The sequence below is a fragment of the Rana temporaria genome, chromosome 6 (genome assembly GCF_905171775.1).
Source record: "Rana temporaria chromosome 6, aRanTem1.1, whole genome shotgun sequence".
Lineage (NCBI taxonomy): Eukaryota > Metazoa > Chordata > Amphibia > Anura > Ranidae > Rana > Rana temporaria.
In genome coordinates this window covers 187,671,736-187,691,298 of record NC_053494.1, presented here as the reverse complement: position 1 = coordinate 187,691,298, position 19,563 = coordinate 187,671,736, and the positions used below count along the sequence as shown (strand labels likewise).

The 19,563-nt window shown below is 36.5% G+C and overlaps 1 protein-coding gene across 25 annotated transcripts in view; it reads right to left on the bottom strand.

The window, feature by feature from the left end:
• NEB (nebulin) overlaps positions 1-19,563 on the bottom strand; it is a 272,007-nt gene that overhangs the window by 103,566 nt on the left and 148,878 nt on the right. For all 25 annotated transcript variants that reach the window (XM_040357978.1, XM_040357987.1, XM_040357983.1 and 22 more), the window contains 22 exons: positions 18,319-18,426; positions 17,920-18,231; positions 17,401-17,604; positions 16,996-17,100; positions 15,747-15,851; positions 14,586-14,897; positions 12,936-13,139; positions 12,739-12,843; positions 12,533-12,637; positions 10,379-10,690; positions 10,145-10,249; positions 9,965-10,063; positions 8,126-8,230; positions 5,765-5,872; positions 4,198-4,509; positions 4,015-4,119; positions 3,703-3,807; positions 1,800-1,904; positions 1,608-1,715; positions 1,391-1,504; positions 413-610; positions 124-228 (listed from right to left, as the gene is read on the bottom strand). In XM_040357978.1, the coding sequence (XP_040213912.1) occupies positions 124-228; positions 413-610; positions 1,391-1,504; positions 1,608-1,715; positions 1,800-1,904; positions 3,703-3,807; positions 4,015-4,119; positions 4,198-4,509; positions 5,765-5,872; positions 8,126-8,230; positions 9,965-10,063; positions 10,145-10,249; positions 10,379-10,690; positions 12,533-12,637; positions 12,739-12,843; positions 12,936-13,139; positions 14,586-14,897; positions 15,747-15,851; positions 16,996-17,100; positions 17,401-17,604; positions 17,920-18,231; positions 18,319-18,426 (3,441 nt within the window). The remainder of the gene's footprint in view (positions 1-123; positions 229-412; positions 611-1,390; positions 1,505-1,607; positions 1,716-1,799; positions 1,905-3,702; positions 3,808-4,014; positions 4,120-4,197; positions 4,510-5,764; positions 5,873-8,125; positions 8,231-9,964; positions 10,064-10,144; positions 10,250-10,378; positions 10,691-12,532; positions 12,638-12,738; positions 12,844-12,935; positions 13,140-14,585; positions 14,898-15,746; positions 15,852-16,995; positions 17,101-17,400; positions 17,605-17,919; positions 18,232-18,318; positions 18,427-19,563) is intronic.

Genomic DNA, 19,563 nt, shown 5'->3' with positions numbered 1-19,563 from the left:
CATGTTGCTGTGCTTTATAACTGTACTGCAGTGCTAAAAAAAAAAATTAAAAAAAAATGCAGCGGTATGTCTGCAGTACTACCATACTTCTTCTTTATAAATCCACTCCTTAGTGTTACTCACTTGACTCTGAAGGTCATAAGAGTTCTTAGCGAGCAAAATTTGGGGTGTGTCCCACGCATAGCATCCGATGCCCTTCAGCCAGGTAAGATCCTCCTTGTAGAGAACCTGCAAAGACAAAACAAGATGTAAATTAACCTGGATTTTTTTCAGCTAGAATATTTTGAGATAGATATTTGATTTTCTCTCCAGTGTCTGTATTTATCAGAAATTTGCAATTTCTGAATACATATGAAAATTAAACTGTTTCTTAACATGAAATATAAAATATTTGTGTTGTTTTGTTACTTACATCACTCAAAATCTCATTGGCTTTTTTGGCACGGATGACACCCTGCTCATCTGGTAGGCATGTCCATTCGTGGAGATATCGGCGGTATTCAATGTCACTCAAGATGTGTTGGCATCTCTTGGCAACAACGTTGTTTATCATGTCAGTTGGAAGATGAATCTTTGTTTTATTATCCTCATAATTCTTCTTGTATGGCAGCTAGGTAAAACGAATGAATAAGAAACTATGACATTACAGGAAAGAGGAAGTATCTTATGTAAACAGTCCTACATGGCTACACAGATCCAACTATATTTCTGGTAAAGTTATAACTGAATTTATATCAGCTGGTTTAAACCTAGTTGTAATATAATTTGATAATTTTCATTGTTCTTATCAACTGCTAGACAACTTGGTACTCTTATCAAAGCCATTGTTTGATAGGGATTTTAGAGCTGTTCACTGTTATGAACAGGCATGTCTGATTTAAATATACATTAGGTTATGGTCTAGTTTGGTTGTACTTGACCAGCAAGAATTTCACCTTCAAGCCTAAAATCATATGCATACGAGCACTCCAGCAGAATTTAGAATTTATGTGATTTCAGATGTAGTGTGACATTAACCTATGACTGTGTGTATGCCGGGGCCGAGGATGGTGGTGCAGAGGCCTCCAGTTCACAACTTGAAATGAGATTTCAGCACTCTTTCAAGTGTCCAAACATATTCAATAATGCAAAGCAAGTCCAGTTCAATTTGCCTAACTACTATTAGCTACAACATGACCTGGAGAAAAAAATTAGAACCTTCACAGTGAACCCTATAAGGACCTGTATATGCACTAATTCCATCCTTATCTTTAATCTCTAAGAACTCTCTTCCTTTGCTTCAAATTCTCCTTGTGAATTACATTTTGTGTAAACTTCATCCTGGTTGTCAGCTTTTATGTATACCTGACAAGTGTATAAATTGCTATTGTACATGAATAAACAGTCTTACCATGCTCCTCATCTTCTGGAATTGTAATGAACGCACAACACTTGGGAAGTCATCAATTGTGATGCCTGCAAGGTAGTGTCCCTTCTCCTTTTCATAATGTTCTTTGTACTTCAGCTATAAAACACATATTTAAATTAGTCATGGCTTTGTTTACAGGCCTCAGATGAGAAAAAATCCACTAAATATCACAACTTTAATTACCAAAAACTTTACTTACATCACTTGAAACAAGCTTTGAGTGTTTGGCTCCAACAATAGGAATGTACTTTTCATCCAGTTGGTAACCCAGAGCTTTGGAGTTATCCCATGAGTCTTTGTACAGTTTCTGGAGGAAAAAATATGGATGTTTATAACAACAGACATCAAACCTGTGTCACTGGCTAGTTTGATATAATGATATTAAACTTACATCACTGGTAAGTTTGGACATCTCTCTGGAGTGGATGAGCTGAGGATTATCAGCAGAGCCAATGTACTGCCCTTTTTCTGCGTTAAAGGTTTCTTTGTATCTCAGCTAAAGAGAAAGACAAATAAATACATAAATAAGCCATGATTCATTATGTAATAAAACATACTTTATTAAAATTCATTAGAGTGCATCTAAACTTAAAAACAACAATTTTAGGTATTGCAGCTTACTAGTCCCTACAGCAATTTGTCAGTAACACACTTGCTATCCTGGGGTTCCAATACTCACTTACTGTACTATAAGCCGGGCTGCTGATAAGGCAGTACAACTGGTTTTGTTGTACTGGGCTCAGGCCCTGGGCAGCTTTATTGTTAATTTCTTCGCAATGAATAAATGGATTTTACTAGACCAAAGCCTCACTCCTACTAGCTTATCAGGGCTTGAATTACATTTCACTAGGCCCCATCAGCTTAACAGAGGGGCCCAGGAGGTGGGACCAGAGGAGGGACATTTTTCATTTTTGTCAGAGCTGCTTTTCCTCTGGGTAGGTGGGGTGTAGGCATGGTTGGGGGAGCCCTTCAGGAGGGTTGTATGGGGCCCCATGATTTCTAACAACTATAGCTATTGAGAACCAGTGTTGTCACCCTAGGACAGGAAGTATGTTAGGACTACACTGCATGCCCTCTTTTCTTCTCCATAGTATAGAGAGGAGGTGTTTTGCAGTCTTAACACGCCTCTTAATAGCATTGTTTGAAATATGACTGCAGAGTGCATGGGACAGCACCGGATTTTAGGCAGGCTTAAAGGAAATGTTTGTGGTTTGTAAAAAAGTAAACACACATACTCACATCCAATGCAGCTTTTCTATGTTGGCTCTAAAGCAGAGAAGTGAGTGATCACATGACAGCAAATTGCTCAGTTCTCAGTCTGCTTGGAGTGGAGAGCAGTGACGGTTAGTCACTGCACTCTGCTCTGATTCTCCGGCGCAGCTGGCTTTGGCTTTTGACCGCGCACTGAGAGGCAGACCTAGCTGACAATCAGGAAGCTAGGTGGATCCCTACAATAGTGTTAAGAGCCTTCAGAGCCTGGAGTGTTCCCATGACAGAACACACCAGCTCAGCTGAGAGATCACTGGACTGGAGCTGACAGAGAAGGCTGATAATGCGTCTGATCATTTCAATGCAAGAGCTTAAAGCCCTGTACACACGGATATCTGATGGAATCTAATCCGATGGATTTTTTCGTTGGATATCCAATGAAGCTGACTTTCATCAGTCTTGCCTACACACCATCGGTCAAAAATCCGACCATGTCCAAACGCGGTGACGTAAAACACTACTACGTCCTGAGAATGAAATGAAGTTCAATGCTTCCGAGCATGCGTCGACTTGATTCTGAGCATGCGTGGATTTTTGACCGATGGACTTCCACACAGACGATCGTTTTTTTCTATTGGTTTTTTATCCATAGGAACATTTTAAAACAAGTTCTATTTTTTTTTTACCGATGGAAAACATCAGACATCAGACAAACTGATCGTGTGTACAGGGCTTAACACTAACAGGATTTCCAGATGAAAAAAATAAAACTTTGCAAAACATTCACAAAAAATAATTTGTTTAGGAAAACTGTGTATAGTGTGACATGATGCTAAACATACTAAAAAGATTTTAGGTTTATATACACTTAAAAAATGTGCCCTGGAGCAGCATGTCAATTTAGTTGATTGAAGCAATATAATGCACACCCAGATACAATGGTATCACTGAAGCAAGAAGCTTCAATGATGCTCTGTACTGTAGACCCAGGATTTCAGTAATCCATGGTGAATAATTAACATTCCATCAAACACTGGTTCATGTGACAAAATGGCTGCTTCCACTTTAAGGAAATATATGCTTACATCACTTTGGTTGATGGCATTGGCTTGAGCAAGCACGATTTCAGGTGTATCAACCACATGGGAGAACTTTTCAAAGTTGTCAATTGCATCCTTTTTGTAGGCTCTCTGCAAAAAAATAAGGAATACATTATTTAATTTACTGTTGCCTTAAATTGTTTAGCTTTAGATAAATGAGGAGGTGCTTTTGATTGAATAGATTGTTTTGTAATAGCACACTACCTGCACATCATATGAAGTATGAAGACAGCAAAATATAAAGCCCAAACATACCCTTCATACTCCACAATGGAATAATGATAATTTTGTACAGACCTGGTTGACCAGCTCTTGAGCCTTCCTCACTTTCTGGTGCTCTACAGAGTCCAGAGGAACCCATCCACAACCACGGATCCATTCCAGGTCAGATTTGTATATGGCCTAAAAAGAAAAAAAATTACATTAGTGATTAATTTGTATTGAACTGTTGCAGATTAGGAGTACTCCTCAATCACTCACATCACTCTGTAAGTCGTAGGCTTTCCTAGCTTGTATACAGTCATTCTGGTCAGGGTGGCATGTCCATTTGTGAAGATGGGTACGATAATCAATTTCACTGGCCAAGCTCTGTCCAATTTTGGCTTGTTCCAGATGTATCATGTCAGGAGGGATATGGATCTTGGACTTCAACTTTTCATACAGCTTCTTGTATTCTCTGTCATTCTGCATAATGCTGACATGCTTGGACCACTTAAGTTTAGGATCAGCATCTGCATTAGGAACTCCAACATAGTGGCCTCGTTGTTTGATGTAGTCAGCTTTGTATTTCAGCTAAATAGAGGAAACATAAGACAGTATATTTGATTCTGAGAATATGACATCATACATTTGGTTGTATATTTTGTTACCTACAATGGTGGACATAATCAGAAAAGAGCACCTGTGTGATAACAAATTCCCACCTTCCCTTTATTTAGCTCCCAAGTACAAACTCCACCTTTGTAGAAAAAAAAATTGATAATGGTTGGGGCATCATGAAGAATGTTTTCTACTTCTCACCTACACTGCCCTTAAATCCCAGAGGGCCACAGTCTGCACAGATGGTACACTCAGGCATCATGTACACGTAAAGCTTTTTACAACCTCTCCTGAACGGTTTAACTTGACAGATAGTAATCCATGTTTAAAATGTCCGTTTGCTGCATTTACATGCCGCGTTTAGCGGCGTTTTGCCGTGTTTGTGTTTAGAAGCTGTTTAAAAAAAAATGGACACTACTAGCCGTGTTTAGAATCGTTTGGCATCTGAAACGTCGGAAACGTTGGCGTCTGAACTCACTTTTTTGCCTTAAAAAAAAGGCATATAAATGCAACTGCCTAAAAACAACAGTTCAGGGGCAGTTGAAAAAAGTGTCCAACTGCCTCTGAACGTCCGATTAGCAGCAGCAGCAGTGTACATGGGGCCTTATCCCTGATATCCTCTCTGTTATTAATCAGCCCTTAGTGTTAATAAAAATCATTTTATTATTTACAGTCAGATATGAAGTTCTAAAATTTACAAAACAAACCAAATATGATTTTTTTTTTCTTTTAGCAATAATAGGGACATTTGGTATACTCTTTATTTACAAATCTTCCATCGGACATATAATTTCCTGCATATGTGATTGACTTACTGCTTCTCACTAGTACTGATCAATGATTATAATAGGTGGATCTTCCCACTCAAGAACTGACTGCAGAAAGTGCATTAAATGAATGCGTCCAAAACAGCAATAGATTAGACACTGAATGAAGTTTTCTAAAATACTTGTGCTGTTTTGCAAGAGAACTGCATTTTTTTTCGAAAGTGGAATTGTATTTAGCTACAAAAATATGAAGCGATAAAAAGGATAATGACTACATTTCATATATATTTTTTTTAAACTGGGAACAAAAGGCCCATTATGAATGCATGAGTTTTGTGAATATTCTTCTAAAAGTGACTGTGCAGGCAAAAAAAAAACACATGTGCATACAAGTTAGGACTAAAGAAATTCCCCAAATCCCAACACCATATGATCTCTAAATAATCTGCAAACATTATTACCTCACTCTGGGCAATATCACTCTTTTTGGCATGGGTTATTTGAACAGCATCATGTGGCATAAAGTACCCGGTGGCTTTGGTATTGTCCCAGCCAGATGTGTAGAGTTTCTAGAAAACAGAGATTCACAATATAAATGTTTTTGTCCAAGTAGGACAGAAATCAATAGTAAAGTAATACTACACAGAATATTAGCTAAAAACACAACAGAAATTAATAAAAGAACAACTGTTAGTATTTAAGTTTCTAGAGTCTAAATGCTAATTGCTGTTGAGTCACAAACTGGGTGTCTGGGGATTGGCAGCAACTGGCATGCAGAGCATAATAACATTTCTTGAGAGTAAAAATAATTTCCAAACTGGTAACCATTTTATTTTATTTAATTTAGGAAAATTTTTATTTTATTTTAGAAAGTTTATTTAGAAATCTTTTATAGTCTACGTAAAATAAAATAGTACTATATTTTATTTAAATTGTTGGTTTAAACATTATTCCTTTAATATTTACGATATCATTAATAATATCAAACAGTGAATCACCAAAACAAAAAGGTTTGAAAACGATTGCAAATTGTTTCCTTAAAGTTGAACATCAAGACGATCATATCATCTAGTTAAGCATACATTTGTAATCCTATGAAATGTGTCACTTCTGACAGTTGATCCCGACCCAGGCAATCCCAGGAGATGGTCCCACCACCCCTCCAGCACACAACAGGTGACTGACAGCCCCATTTGTTCCTGTTTCCCTATGAGACTGTTTAGAGGGGGTGAGTCTTTTCCCTACACTCATGTCTCAGATTAAACTCAGCTGTGTGCTTTGCAGGGTGTGACATCAGATCCCTGCCCTTTGCCTTGTAGAGCTAAGAAATGCTGTGTAAACTCCATACTTTGAACAGCTGTGGCAAAGAGAGGGCTGTAGATAAACAGGTACAGCTTATGTAGGAGGATTTGCTTAATCGCCTGAGTCTAGTCACTTTAGTGAATATATGTAAGGGTTTATTATAACTGTGTCTTTATATTTGCCTTTTTTAAACAGCAGCACACTCGGTCTAGGTGACAATGGGCCAACACTCAGAGCCAATCAGGGCTCCATAATGTATAGTCAAATATCAACATATACTGTACATTGTGGGATTGCCCTGCCAGGGTCTAGGAATGGATTATAACCCAGAATTCTCAACCAGGCAGGTTGAGGGTCTCCAGGAGATTTGCTTCATGGACAGGAGACTGGCTTTTCAGTTTTCTCAGTGCTTAGTAAAGTCCATTTTGCGACCTGAAGCCTGGAGATTTCAAGGTGATCTGGGTGGGATGAATGAATACCCCTGCGTAGGAAACTCCTGTTAATGGTGTTTTTTTCTGAACTCTCTTTTAATAAAACTGGGCAAGAAAACCCCTTAAAGATAAGAAGAAAGTGAGTGTCTGAGTCCTTATGATGCTTGATAGACATGTGCACACTGAAATATTTTGTTTCGGAATTTCGTTTTTGTCCGAAAAATACATTTATTTGGTTACTCCCGAAATTCGGTTTTATTTATTTTGTTTTTCGTTACAAAAATGCAATCGTTCGAAAATCCAAATTAATTAAGGTTGAATCTGTCATTGAAGGCTTATGGTGTCTGTCGAATGCTCTAAGAAGATTAAGACGGAATCTTAAAAAAAAAAAAGAAGAAGATTTGACGGAATCTTAAAAAAAAAAAAGAAGATTCGATAGAATCTTTAAAAAAAAAAAAAGATTTGACGGAGCAACGAAACTGTACGCAATCGTGTATTTCCAGTGGAATGTTCCGCCTACAAGCTATAGAAGAATTCTAATGTTGTATGACTAATAATAATTATATTTATTAATTATTATTATTAGTCAACCAACATTAGAATTCTTCTATAGCCTATGGGCAGAGCATTTCACCATAAATGTCCGCTTGCTGCGATCGTATGTTTTTAGCTACTTCGTCGAATCTTCATGTCTCTCTATGTCGAATCTTTTCTCTCTATGTCGACTCTTTTTCATGTCTCTATAATGTCGAATCTTTTCTCTCAATGTCAAATCTTTTCTCTTTATGTAGAATAATATTGGACTAATAGAGTTAAGGTTAGGCACATTCAACTGCAACGAAAACGAAAACAAAGCATTTGTTTATGTCGGATGTTTCGGTTTTAGTTTTCGTTATCGTTTGTTAAAACGATAACGAAAATACCTGAAATTCGGACGAAAATGCATTCGGACGAAAACGAATGCACATGTCTAATGCTTGATGCTAATTTTCACAATATATATAAAAGTTCAGTAAAAGGTTAAAAACGAAATCACTAAAAACACATGAGCAAGGTAAACTGAATATTTGAAGATGGTATAATACATACATTGTTGGCGTTCTTGGCTGCCTCTTTTGCTGTTAGCATAAGAGGGGAGTCATTCACAGAAGTGTACTTTGTCTTAATGTTGTTCCATGCTTCCTGATATTTAATCTGGGGGGAAAAAAAATAACATTGTAATAAAGTAAATATTTTGGACATTAGCAGACAGCAATACTTAAAGTGAGTGAGAATTAGTAAATGAAGATGGGGAGTTTATCTTAGCACTTAGACCCAAGAGACGTTTCCTACAGCTTTCAGATCTGGCTAGCATCATAATCAATAGCATCATAAACTTACTAGCATCTTAGGCATCAGATGTGGCTTGCAACACAAGCATTATACAGTAGAATCAGCTCTTTAACAGACTTGGCCACATACTGTAGTGTAAGTGCTACTGTTCTTATTCTTAAATTTTTAAGTCATTATCATTTGTGATAATTAGGTATTTTAGCAAATATTAGGAGGTTTAAGCATTTTTTGTTGTAGTAAGCATAATTTGAGGTTGTAATTCTTTTGAGATAATTAATAATTTCCCCAAAAATCTTATACAACACATTCCAAGTACAACAGAACAAACATTATTTTATTGTAACAACTAATGCAGCGTACACACAACCGTTTTTCGTGTCATGCAAAAAAACAATGTTTTTCTCAACGTGATTTGTCGTGATTCCTCTCAAGCCTGCCTTGCATACACATGTTCGTGAAAAAAATGCTCTAGGAAAGCATGGTGACATACAACACGTACGACGGCACTATAAAGGGGAAGTTCCATTCAATTGGGGGGGCCACCCTTTGGGCTGCTTTTGCTGATTTTGTGTTACTGCATGTTAGTAAAAGTTTGGTGAGAGACGATTCGCGCTTTTCAGTCTTCGCGCTTTTCAGTCTGTTACAGTGTGATGAATGTGCTATCTCCATTACGAATGCTAGTTTTACCAGAACGAGTGCTTCCGATTTATAACTTGCTTTTGAGCATGTGTGTTTTTTCCAGCTCGTTAAAGCATACACACGACCATTTTTCATGACGTGAAAAACGACGAGAAAAAATAGAGCAGGTTCTAAATTTTTAACGGGCATTTTTCTCGTCGAGAAAAATGCTCTGGAGCATACACACGACCGTGTACGTGGCATTAGACTTGAACAAACCAATAACACAGTATTTTAAACTTTGCAGCAGCAGAAGTAATCCGAGGTTTAGGCACTAGGAAAAAAAATACTTTTTTCAATCTCTGGTATTAAAAACTGTCCCTTTACCTTAGCCTGACACAATTTAACCCTTTCAGTAGCAGGCATCAATTCATGTACAAATTTGAAAAAAAAATTCTATTCTTGGTAGTTAACTGCTACTGCATGCTGCATTACATTGTTCCCTGTGTGTATCTATCAATTGCTAACTTGCTAGTGAATATTCATGTTATCACAAGCATGATCTCACTAGCAAACATCACCTATTTTACTCATTTTAAAGACAGTACAGTACTCTAGCCTGCAACGCTGATCAATGTTTTCGGATTGGGAGGGGGGTCTCCCCACTGTGAGAATACAATAGCTCAGCAGGGAGGATTACCCCATCCACATCAAGTGTGTGGACGGTGAAATGAAGTACTCATCTATGGGCTTCCTTAGCGAAGTTGTGCCGGTGAAGACATTAATTACATTTTTGGTTTAATAAATCACAAAATCCTTAAATACCGGTTTTCCATTTTGAACAAGGTGACAGCTATGTTGGGCCAGAACATGGAAAATATGGAGTTACCACTGGTGAAATCAAATAATTTCCAAGAAAAAACAAAACTGCTTTTTGACTACTAAGGAAAAGGGATCTTATCCGTGAGAAATACTTACATCACTGCGAATAACTGCAGCTTGTTTGGCAGTGACATAATCCACTCTGTCAGTAACTGCAGTAAAGTTGATAGTGTCAGGTTTGGTTTTATACTTCCTCTGCAAAAGAGAAAAATAGGTCATCAAAGTGTCTTTCTACAGACATTAGGTGTAGTGTCAAATAAAGAGAATTTTTTTTACATCGCTCAAGATGTCCTGGGCAAACTTGGCCTTCTTGACATCATGTGATTCATTTGGCATCCATCCAACACCACGCAGCCACTCAAGATCTGACTTGTAGATTGCCTAAGGACAAAAAAAAATGTTCAATTGGAGATTTGTGGTGAATTCAAACTTAGCCAATAACACCAGGCTTTTATTTCTAATCTCCAAAATCTGCTAAAGATAAATATTTATCTAATCACACAAACTTACATCACTCTGAAGATCATAGGCTTTCCTAGCCTGGATGACATCATTCTGATCTGGTAGGCATGTCCATTGGTGCAGATAATGACGGTAGTCAATCTCACTGACCAGTTTCTGGCATAACTTAGCAGCAACAACTGAGACCATATCTACAGGCAGGTTCACGTGTGTCTTTGTCTTCTCAAAGTCTTTCTTGTAAAGGAGGTCACTGGGAAGCTTAGAAGCCTTCAAGTACCAGGCCAATCTATTGTCAGCATGAGCTGTGGGTGTTCCAATATAGTGACCTTTCTGCTTCTCGTGGGCCAACTTGTATTTGTACTGTAAATTGTAACAAAAAAAAACATCAAATATTCTGTTCTATGATATATAACATACATTAATACATTGATCTTGTTGGGTTCAACCATGTTTTCCTTAGAAAATTATATAATAAATTAAACATTCATGCTCAAGCTAAAGCATGTCAAATAAAACTATAAAACAGCTAGCCCGCACATTAGCAAAATTTATGATAAATGGTTGGTCAAAAGGTCCAAAATAGGGATGCGTCAGACTAAAGCTAGTGGCGGGAAATTTTACAAGAAATTGATTTGGTGTTTGTTAATACTCGTGAAAGGATTGGTACTGGACTAACACAAAAATTATTAAAAAAAATCCATTATATTAACAATTTGATTAAAACAAGCACAACCAGACAGAGACTAATTAAAAACTTTGCAAAGTAAAGATTGCCTATTGCCTGGCTTTTAACAATACATAAACCAGACACCAAGAGGTATATTCCTGAATGTTTAGGACAATGTCCTTGTTGAAGCAACAAAATGTTCTATCAGGCTTAGTGTGAGTTGGCCATAGTGTACAGTTCGAGCCGAGCTACTGTACACTATGATCAACTCACACCAAGCCTGATAGAAAATTGTGTTGCTTCAACAAGGACATCTTCCTAAACATCCAGGAATATTCCTCTTGGGTCTGGGTTATGTATTGATAAAAGCATATAGGCGATCTTTACTTTGCAAAGTTTTTAATTAGTCTCTGTTTGGTTGTGCTTGTTTTAATCAAATTGTATAATTTTTGTATAATTCCATGCCTATAAAGTCCAGTACCAAGCCTTTCACTACTATATTAAATTTATGGGATGTGGCACTTTTTTATATAGTATTTTTGTTATCCACAGCACCATCCTGTGGTGATACCCTACAATCATCTACTTTAGTTTGTGAATACTCATCAGAAGCAATTGGAGTTAGCACAACCTGGTCTGAAGAAGACTGCTTGAACTTGAAATTAGACCACTGAATGGAACTTTTCACACATATCTTTTTAAAGTTTATAGTTTGTCACATCACTCCATACAGTTGTTTTTATGTCTTGTATTTTTGGAAATTCCTAATTTTATTAGGCATTTGTTGAGGAAATTGCTGTGGCAATACTAAACTATTTAAATATTAATGCCTTGTTCTTCTTTGACTCCCTTCCTGTCTTTTGACTCTGCCCTACACCTCCACCTCTATCTTACAAAAAAGCATACTTGCATTTCTCTTTTTATTTCTTATCATTTATCTCTGTATCATATTGTTGGTGTGTCACTGTTTCTAACATTCCATTATTGTAACAACAGTCTGCAAAATGTGCATGAACACAGGTGATGTTAAAAGGTATCTGTAATGGTTTGGGGTATTTGTTATTTAGGTTTTTTCTTCAAGTTTTATTTATATACAGTTTTAAACCAAGCTATTGCTGTATATCTGTTGCTTTTGCTATCTATATATACAGCCTTTGTTATACAATAGTCATCTAATACACAATGACAACAGATTCCCAGAGCACTGTGCGTTATTTAAAAGTATATTAAATAGCAAGTAGTTGCTGCTATATCTTTGCTTTGTATGAAACTTGGGACTGAGCTAATGGCATGAGTCATGCACTATTGTGTGTACATTTTGGCTGTCTATAAACAGCAGACTTTACAGCAAAGTGTGAGCTTGTAAAACATAACAATGAGCCTAAGGTTTCACACTTTGTCTCAAAAACACATTGCAAATTGTTAATAAAAAGGGAGGAGAACCCCTTTTTTTAAAAATGTTACATTTTTTGTCCTGGACCACAAAATATTTAGAAAGCAATGATGTACCAAAAAATGTAATTTGTAATACTCACATCACTTGCAATCTCTCTAGAGGCCTTAGCTGCTTTGATGGAGATAGCATCAGCTTTCATGTCATAGATCATCTTCACCTTATCCCAGCTATCTGTGTACTGTTTCTAGAAAAGAAAAACATAACCAATTTCAACTTCATGACACCTACAGACTTTTTGAAAAGTTATTATATTCACTGGACTTTAGAAAACGTATAACCACTTACATGGCTGACATTAATAGCGTTGGCCTTTGACAATATAATCTCAGGCGTGTCTGGCATGACATGAATTGTTCTCTTGTCTTGTTCCCAAGCTTCTTTGTATTTGCTCTTTAAAAGAAGAAATATTTGTGATTATGAGCCTGGTAATTTTACAATTCAATTCTAGAATTATCATTGAATATACAAAATGATGGACATACAGAGCTGATCTGATCAGCATTGGTCTTAGCCAGGACAACAACTGGTAGGTCCACAATGCTGGTAAACTTCATGCTGCTGGCCGGCTGTCGATAATGGTGTTCGCTTAAGATCTCTTGTGCATTCTTCACTTTCTTATGTTCCACCGAGTCGTTAGGGAACCAGCCACACCCCCGGATCCATTCCAGATCTGATTTGTAGATGGCCTAGAAAAAGGGTGATGGTACAAGTTGATGCAAAAGTTTACAGCACTAGACCTGATTGCTGTGGTTACATGAAAATGGCACCACAACTGCAAAAAAAATATGGCATTTGGCCAACCAAAATATGGAAGTCTTGAAAACAGAAATTGTGAAACATGAAACCTTCCTTTTTCAATATATTAGAAAAATATGATTTATAACCTTGGTCAAAATAATATATTAAATACTTTAAAGGATAGCTTCAAAAACATAATGAAATCCCTAACTCATAGTTCCAGGCTGACTTCACTTGCCAGAAAGTTACATAGCATCACTGCTTTGGACTAATCCATAAGCTAAACCTTAGAAAAGAGTTGCGTTCATGAAATGTTTTTGTGACAGGTATTTTGTGCGACAGTCTAAACATGTCCCAAGTCCAGTCCAAGTTAATATGTAATTCACACAATCATAATGTAGAAATAAACGTTATCCCCTGTGCAATCTGAATCCTCCTTCATTTGTTCCTCATATACTCCCCCTCCCAGACACTGCACCTCACAGTAGTAGGATTTTAGTAGCAAAAGGAAGTGCTGGCAATATAGAAGTGAGTAGGCAAGGCTAGGTGTGGCCAGGTGCTAACTGTCAAACTACAGGCTTATGAATCAGCAGTGATAATGCTGACAGCATCACACTATAGATGATCTGAATATCAGAGAAGTGCAGCAGCGTTGTCTCACCATCACAGCTAGCTGCATTATGTTGATTTAACTAAGCAGGAACAAAAATTGTTTCTGGACAGCCGCACTCTGAACAAGCTGTAGCCTTTATTAAAAAAAAGAGACAGCACTACAAGTCACAGCAACATAAAATAAAACCTGACCTCTGACGCGTTTCGCACTGAAATTAGTGCTTAGTCAAGCACTTGACTAAGCACTAGTTTCAGTGCAAAACGCGTCAGCAGTCGGGTTTAATTTTATGTTTCTGTGACTTGTAGTGCTGTCCTTTTTTTTAATAAAGGCTACAACTTGTTCAGAGTGCGGCTGTCCAGAAACAATTTTTGTTCCTGCCTTGCTAAGTGCATTGCCTGCACCTGAGTTGTCTGCTACGGAGGATATTCATCTGGGTTCCCACCTGGAGCGGCAACTCCCTTTTCCCATGTTGATTTAACTGACGGAATCAATAGATATTTGTTAGACTTTACAGGAAGAATGATTGAAATCATAATTGTAGATGCACTTGCAATATAGAGATGTAGCACATCATACTTTAATGGGAGGCCTTAAGTTCTTAATTATGATACCAATGGTTCTGATCGTAAATGTAATTTGTATGTGGAAAGAAAGTTTAATGCCATTTTGCATTATACACAAGCAGTATTGATGGTTAAAGAAACTTTATGAATTTCTGTAGGCCTTTGAAGTAATATACAGTATTGCCACCCTGTCATAATTTAGTGATTCATATACTCACGTCGCTCTGTAAATCATATGCTTTCCTAGCCTGAATACAATCATTCTGGTCGGGGTGACAGGTCCATTGGTGCAGGTAATGACGGTAGTCAATTTCACTGGCAGCAGCCTGGACTTGCTTGGCAGTTAGGATGGACACCGCATCTGCTGGTATGTGAACCTTGGTCTTGGTCTTTTCATAATCTTTTTTGTAGATCCTGTCAATTGGGAGTTTACCAGATTTGATCAACCACATCAGTTTAGGATCATCTTTGGCAGTTGGAGTCCCAATGTAGTGACCTTTCTGCTTCTCATGTGCAGTCTTGTATTTGTACTGCAAAAAAATAAATATGTTTAATTGATATCACTATGACAAAAGGTTTGGGTTAATTCGACAAAGCAATGCAAAAATGCAGGTGAAGGCGCAAAGTGAATTTATTCAAAGCAACCACACTAAATCCAGTTTTCTGAAGTCATTATAAGGATTAATTCAGAGTTGGTAGAAGGAATCACTAGGCTCATACATACATTTTTAATGCAAAGGCAGGTTTATACAGTGATTTAAAGAAGTACTAGTCAACATTACAATATTCTTTAGTCAATATTACAAAAAACACAAAAAGTTATATAAATAATCCACAACGCCTGGGGATTTTTGGAACAATTTGCTGTAGCTATAAATTTCACTGTTTGGCACCTGCTGGTAAAATCTACTATTGCAGAATTCCACAACCCACTGATTGTTGTGGTTTTATATTAACACTGTATTTCAATGGTTTAACTTCAGACAACAAGGCATTGTAAGCAACAGAAGGATTTGGGTCTTGCACTGTTGTTGACATGTGAGAACCCTTCTAACTAAAATATGGATGGGCTCCAATCAAACAAATCTTTCCCATTTTTCTTAGCAATCTTAATGAATGGATTTCAGCTGGTACAGCTCTGCATAGAAACCAATTAGCTTCCAGGTTTTATTGTCAAAGCCTAATTGAAAAAGCTGAAGTTAGGAGCTGCCATGAACAGCTGCACCAGATTCCGTGTTCTCCATTTTTAGTAAATGTCCCCCATTATGTCATTGTACACTATCATTTTCCATATACAGTGCCTTGGTATATCCAGTATATTGTTTAGATTGACACTGCATTAACTAAATTGTCTGAGCAAATGTAAGAATGATCCTTACGTCGCTGGCTATGTCTCTTGAAGCCCGGGCGCTGCGAATGGGGATAGCATCTGCTCTTAAGTCATAACTCGTCTTGGCTTTATCCCAGTCTTTCTTGTAGACTTTCTGGAAAATTCAAAGAAAAAAAACATGATTACCTATTTTTAATTAATTAGCAAGTAAATAATTAATATATTTTAATAGCATCTAACTTATATTTTTTTATCTGTTTCCAAAATCATTTGTAAAAAAGAGAAAACATATATAAAATATGGTTTGATTAAAAAACAAACAAAAAAAAACACTTTTATAAATTAAAACATAGTTTAAACCAAAATGTTTTATTTGTTTCCAAAATCATTTGTAAACAAGAGAAAAAAATAAACATAAATATGGTTAGATTAAAAAACAAATAAAAAAACACTTTTATAAATTAAAATGTAATTTAAACCAAAAAATGTTATTTGTTTCCAAAATAATTTGCAAAAAAAGAGAAAAAAACTAAACAAAAATATGGTTGGATTAAAAAAACAAACAAACAAAAAAAACACTTTCATAAATTAAAATGTAGTTTAAAACCAAAACATTTTATTTTAGTTTTGAATAGGGTAGTTATGGAGTTAAAAGCCCTTTCATGTTTTTATTGCTGTCTATGTTCTCGCTACTTTTTTCCCAATGGCACACACAAACAAAAACTGAGAGGGATCCCATCCAAAATGAAAAAAAGTTTTGGCTTTCGATATATTTTAACTATTTTTTGCAGTTCTTTGATTTGTCAACAGGATTCACCCCTTCATTTCTCATTATTGTATATCCCAGGCCTTCCCTGAAGGCATTAGGAAGGGTATGTGCAAGGAAACACAGGGATATTTCTGAAAAGAGTGGTGGATAAACAGGACTTTTAGGACTTATAGTAAGGCAGACATATTACAGCATTTCTTTAAGCTGGTTGTACTGTGTCTGCAGAAAGCCTTCCCAAGCAACAAGCAAAAAAATTGCGATGGCACAGCTATCGGGGATTCTGGTGCCATGATCAGGAGAAGTAGCAAGGAAAACGTCATATTTTCAAACTTACCTAGATATTGTACAGTATTTTTTTTTATATTGTTCTTATTTCACTTTTGAACCAAATCTGATTATTTGCAATGTATATGTATGATAATAAAGCAGAATATCAAAATATCAAAATCAGTAACAAATTTCCTATGAGGTAGAACCAAGTAAAATTCCATATGATTCCTGTTTCTTTGGCATCTTTAAATAGACTTACTTCACTGATGGTGGCAGCGTTGACTTTGGACTGTACCATTCCTGGAGTGTCTGATGGGAGGCTGAATTTAGTCTTTTCACGATCCCATGCATCTCTGTACACCCACTACACAAGAAAGAAAAAATTCAATAATAGATTTTGGATCATCAACAAATACTGCAATACTACAATATTACTATAATGATAGGAATACTAATGTTGCTGGATAAAGCAAATTGCAGCTAAACAGTCATAACAGAACAAAATAATGTGCCAGTACTTTAAAATAAATCTGTCACCAGGAAAATGCAGACATTTACTAAATACAGTATATTGTGTTAAATTTACCTAGATAAGCAGTATTAGTATATAATATTAGGTTGAACCTAATGAACTTTTCTCAACCTTCCTTAACAATATACTTACATCACTAATCTGGAGAGCATTTGTTTTGGCTAGGACAAGTCCTGGAGCATCGACAATGCTGGTGAATTTAAGGGTGTCAGGAGCCTGGCGATAGTGGCGTTCACTTATGATCTCCTGAGCTTTCTTTACTTTGTTCACCTCCAGAGAGTCATTAGGACTCCAGCCACAACCACGGATCCATTCCAAGTCAGACTTGTATATCCACTGGGAATAAAATGACACAATTTGTGGATTAGAACCAAGAAATTAATCAGTGTTGACAACGCAGTAATACTTTACAAGCCTACCCATTAGACCTTAGAAAGTCAACTTTATTGTTAATTATATGTGAAACAACCAGAGATGTTCCATATCAATTTCATACACCTGATATCAATGATAATATTTATCTATATATTTTCAAATGGTTTAACCTAAAAACCTATTTGAAATCTTTTAATATTTTGTGTTTGCTAAAGACTCAAACAAATTACTCTCACATTTAATGATGTGGAAAGAGTGACAGAAAAATTAACTTACATCACTGCGCAAGTCATAGGCTTTCTTGGCCTGTATAACATCATTCTGGTCTGGCAGACATGTCCATTGGTGGAGGTAGTGGCGGTAGTCAATGTCGCTCACAAGTTTCTGGCAGTTCTTGGCCAACAAAACAGACAACATTTCCACAGGGCTTTGATATTGGGTCTTCTGTTTCTCAAACTCCTTCTTGTACTCTCTGTCGCTCTGCATTTTAGCAATATGCAAGGCCCACACCAACTTAGGATCGTCCTGTAGGCTTCTGAATCCAACATGGTGTCCTTGCTGCTTGCGGTATCCAGTCTTGTATTTGTACTAGAGTAATAATAAAAAAAAAATGTATGCCTTGTATTCACCACATTGAAAAGTTTACTATGATTATACTCCACTGTTAAAACTCACATCACTAGCGATGTCCCTTGATGCTCTGGCAGACTTGATTGCAATAGCATCTGCTCTTAAATCGTAGCCCTTCGACTTTTCCTTGTCCCAGTCCAGCTGGTATTGTTTCTGTAATGGAAAATGTTGTTTAGTTTCAGCTATTCAAATATAGTGATAGATAGTAAATAGCCATATTTAGACATATCTACTCATGTTTAGGACTTTTAATCTATTCTCCTTATCTAATAACCTCCCTAAATCACTGTAAACAACTGTTTATGAATTGCAGATTATTTTTTTTTTTTTTTAGAAGACGTCCTTCACCAGGACATTACTTAAAATTGCAAAAATATAGAGCCTAGTGCTGCACCACACCAGCTTCATCGCAAAATTATTTATAATACCTTCCCCCGGTTTGTTTGCAAATGTTTGGTTAATATGCTATAGAGCAAGGGCAAAATATATACAAAGCATTGCTTGAACAGTACTGAAGTAATGCTAAGCCATTAAATAAAATGAGGAAGAATTTACTTTTTTGCAAAAAATAGCTACATATAAGCTTAAACACTGAAAATTCCCATAAAATACCCATAAAATACAGTTAGAGGTACAACCAAAGGGGCATGGTATTTACTAATAGTATATAATAATGTGTCCTTCGCAAGGCTTCTGCATAATAAAACTGTGCATATCTAAAGGCAATTTTTTTTTCCATTGTAAATAGAGTAGAGAAGGGTTAAAACCTATTCCTCTTCAAAGTGAGGTAAGTCCCATTTTAGGAAGCTGTCACCAAAACAAATTGACCCATGGCAACATTTTCCCTCTATTTTTGTTCTGGTGGCCATTTAAATTTGTTTAAGTTTCACTTTCTTTCATTCCCTGTTGGTGACAATGGTCCTCAGAACAAACAGAGAGAGTGAGTCCCCCAAAAAATCTAACAATGGTTCTAACCCCTTGCCACTACATCGCCTTTAGATACACTTTAATCCTTTAGTGCCAAAGGTGTGTCAAGTCAAAAAATGCGCATATTAACGTGTGCAAAAAATGAAAAACTTGATCAGACAGCAAAAGGATTAAAGTGTTTGTAAACCCTAAAAATGTGTTTCTCTTATTTGCTACCTTTAAGTCTGTTAGGTAAACCATCTAAAATGTTGTTACATTTGTTTGATAAGTGACAAAATACCTGATGATGTCAGAATTTTCGGAACTGATCTGTGTTCTGTCAACACTTCCTGAGCTATTCCAAAATGTCTAATTATACAATCT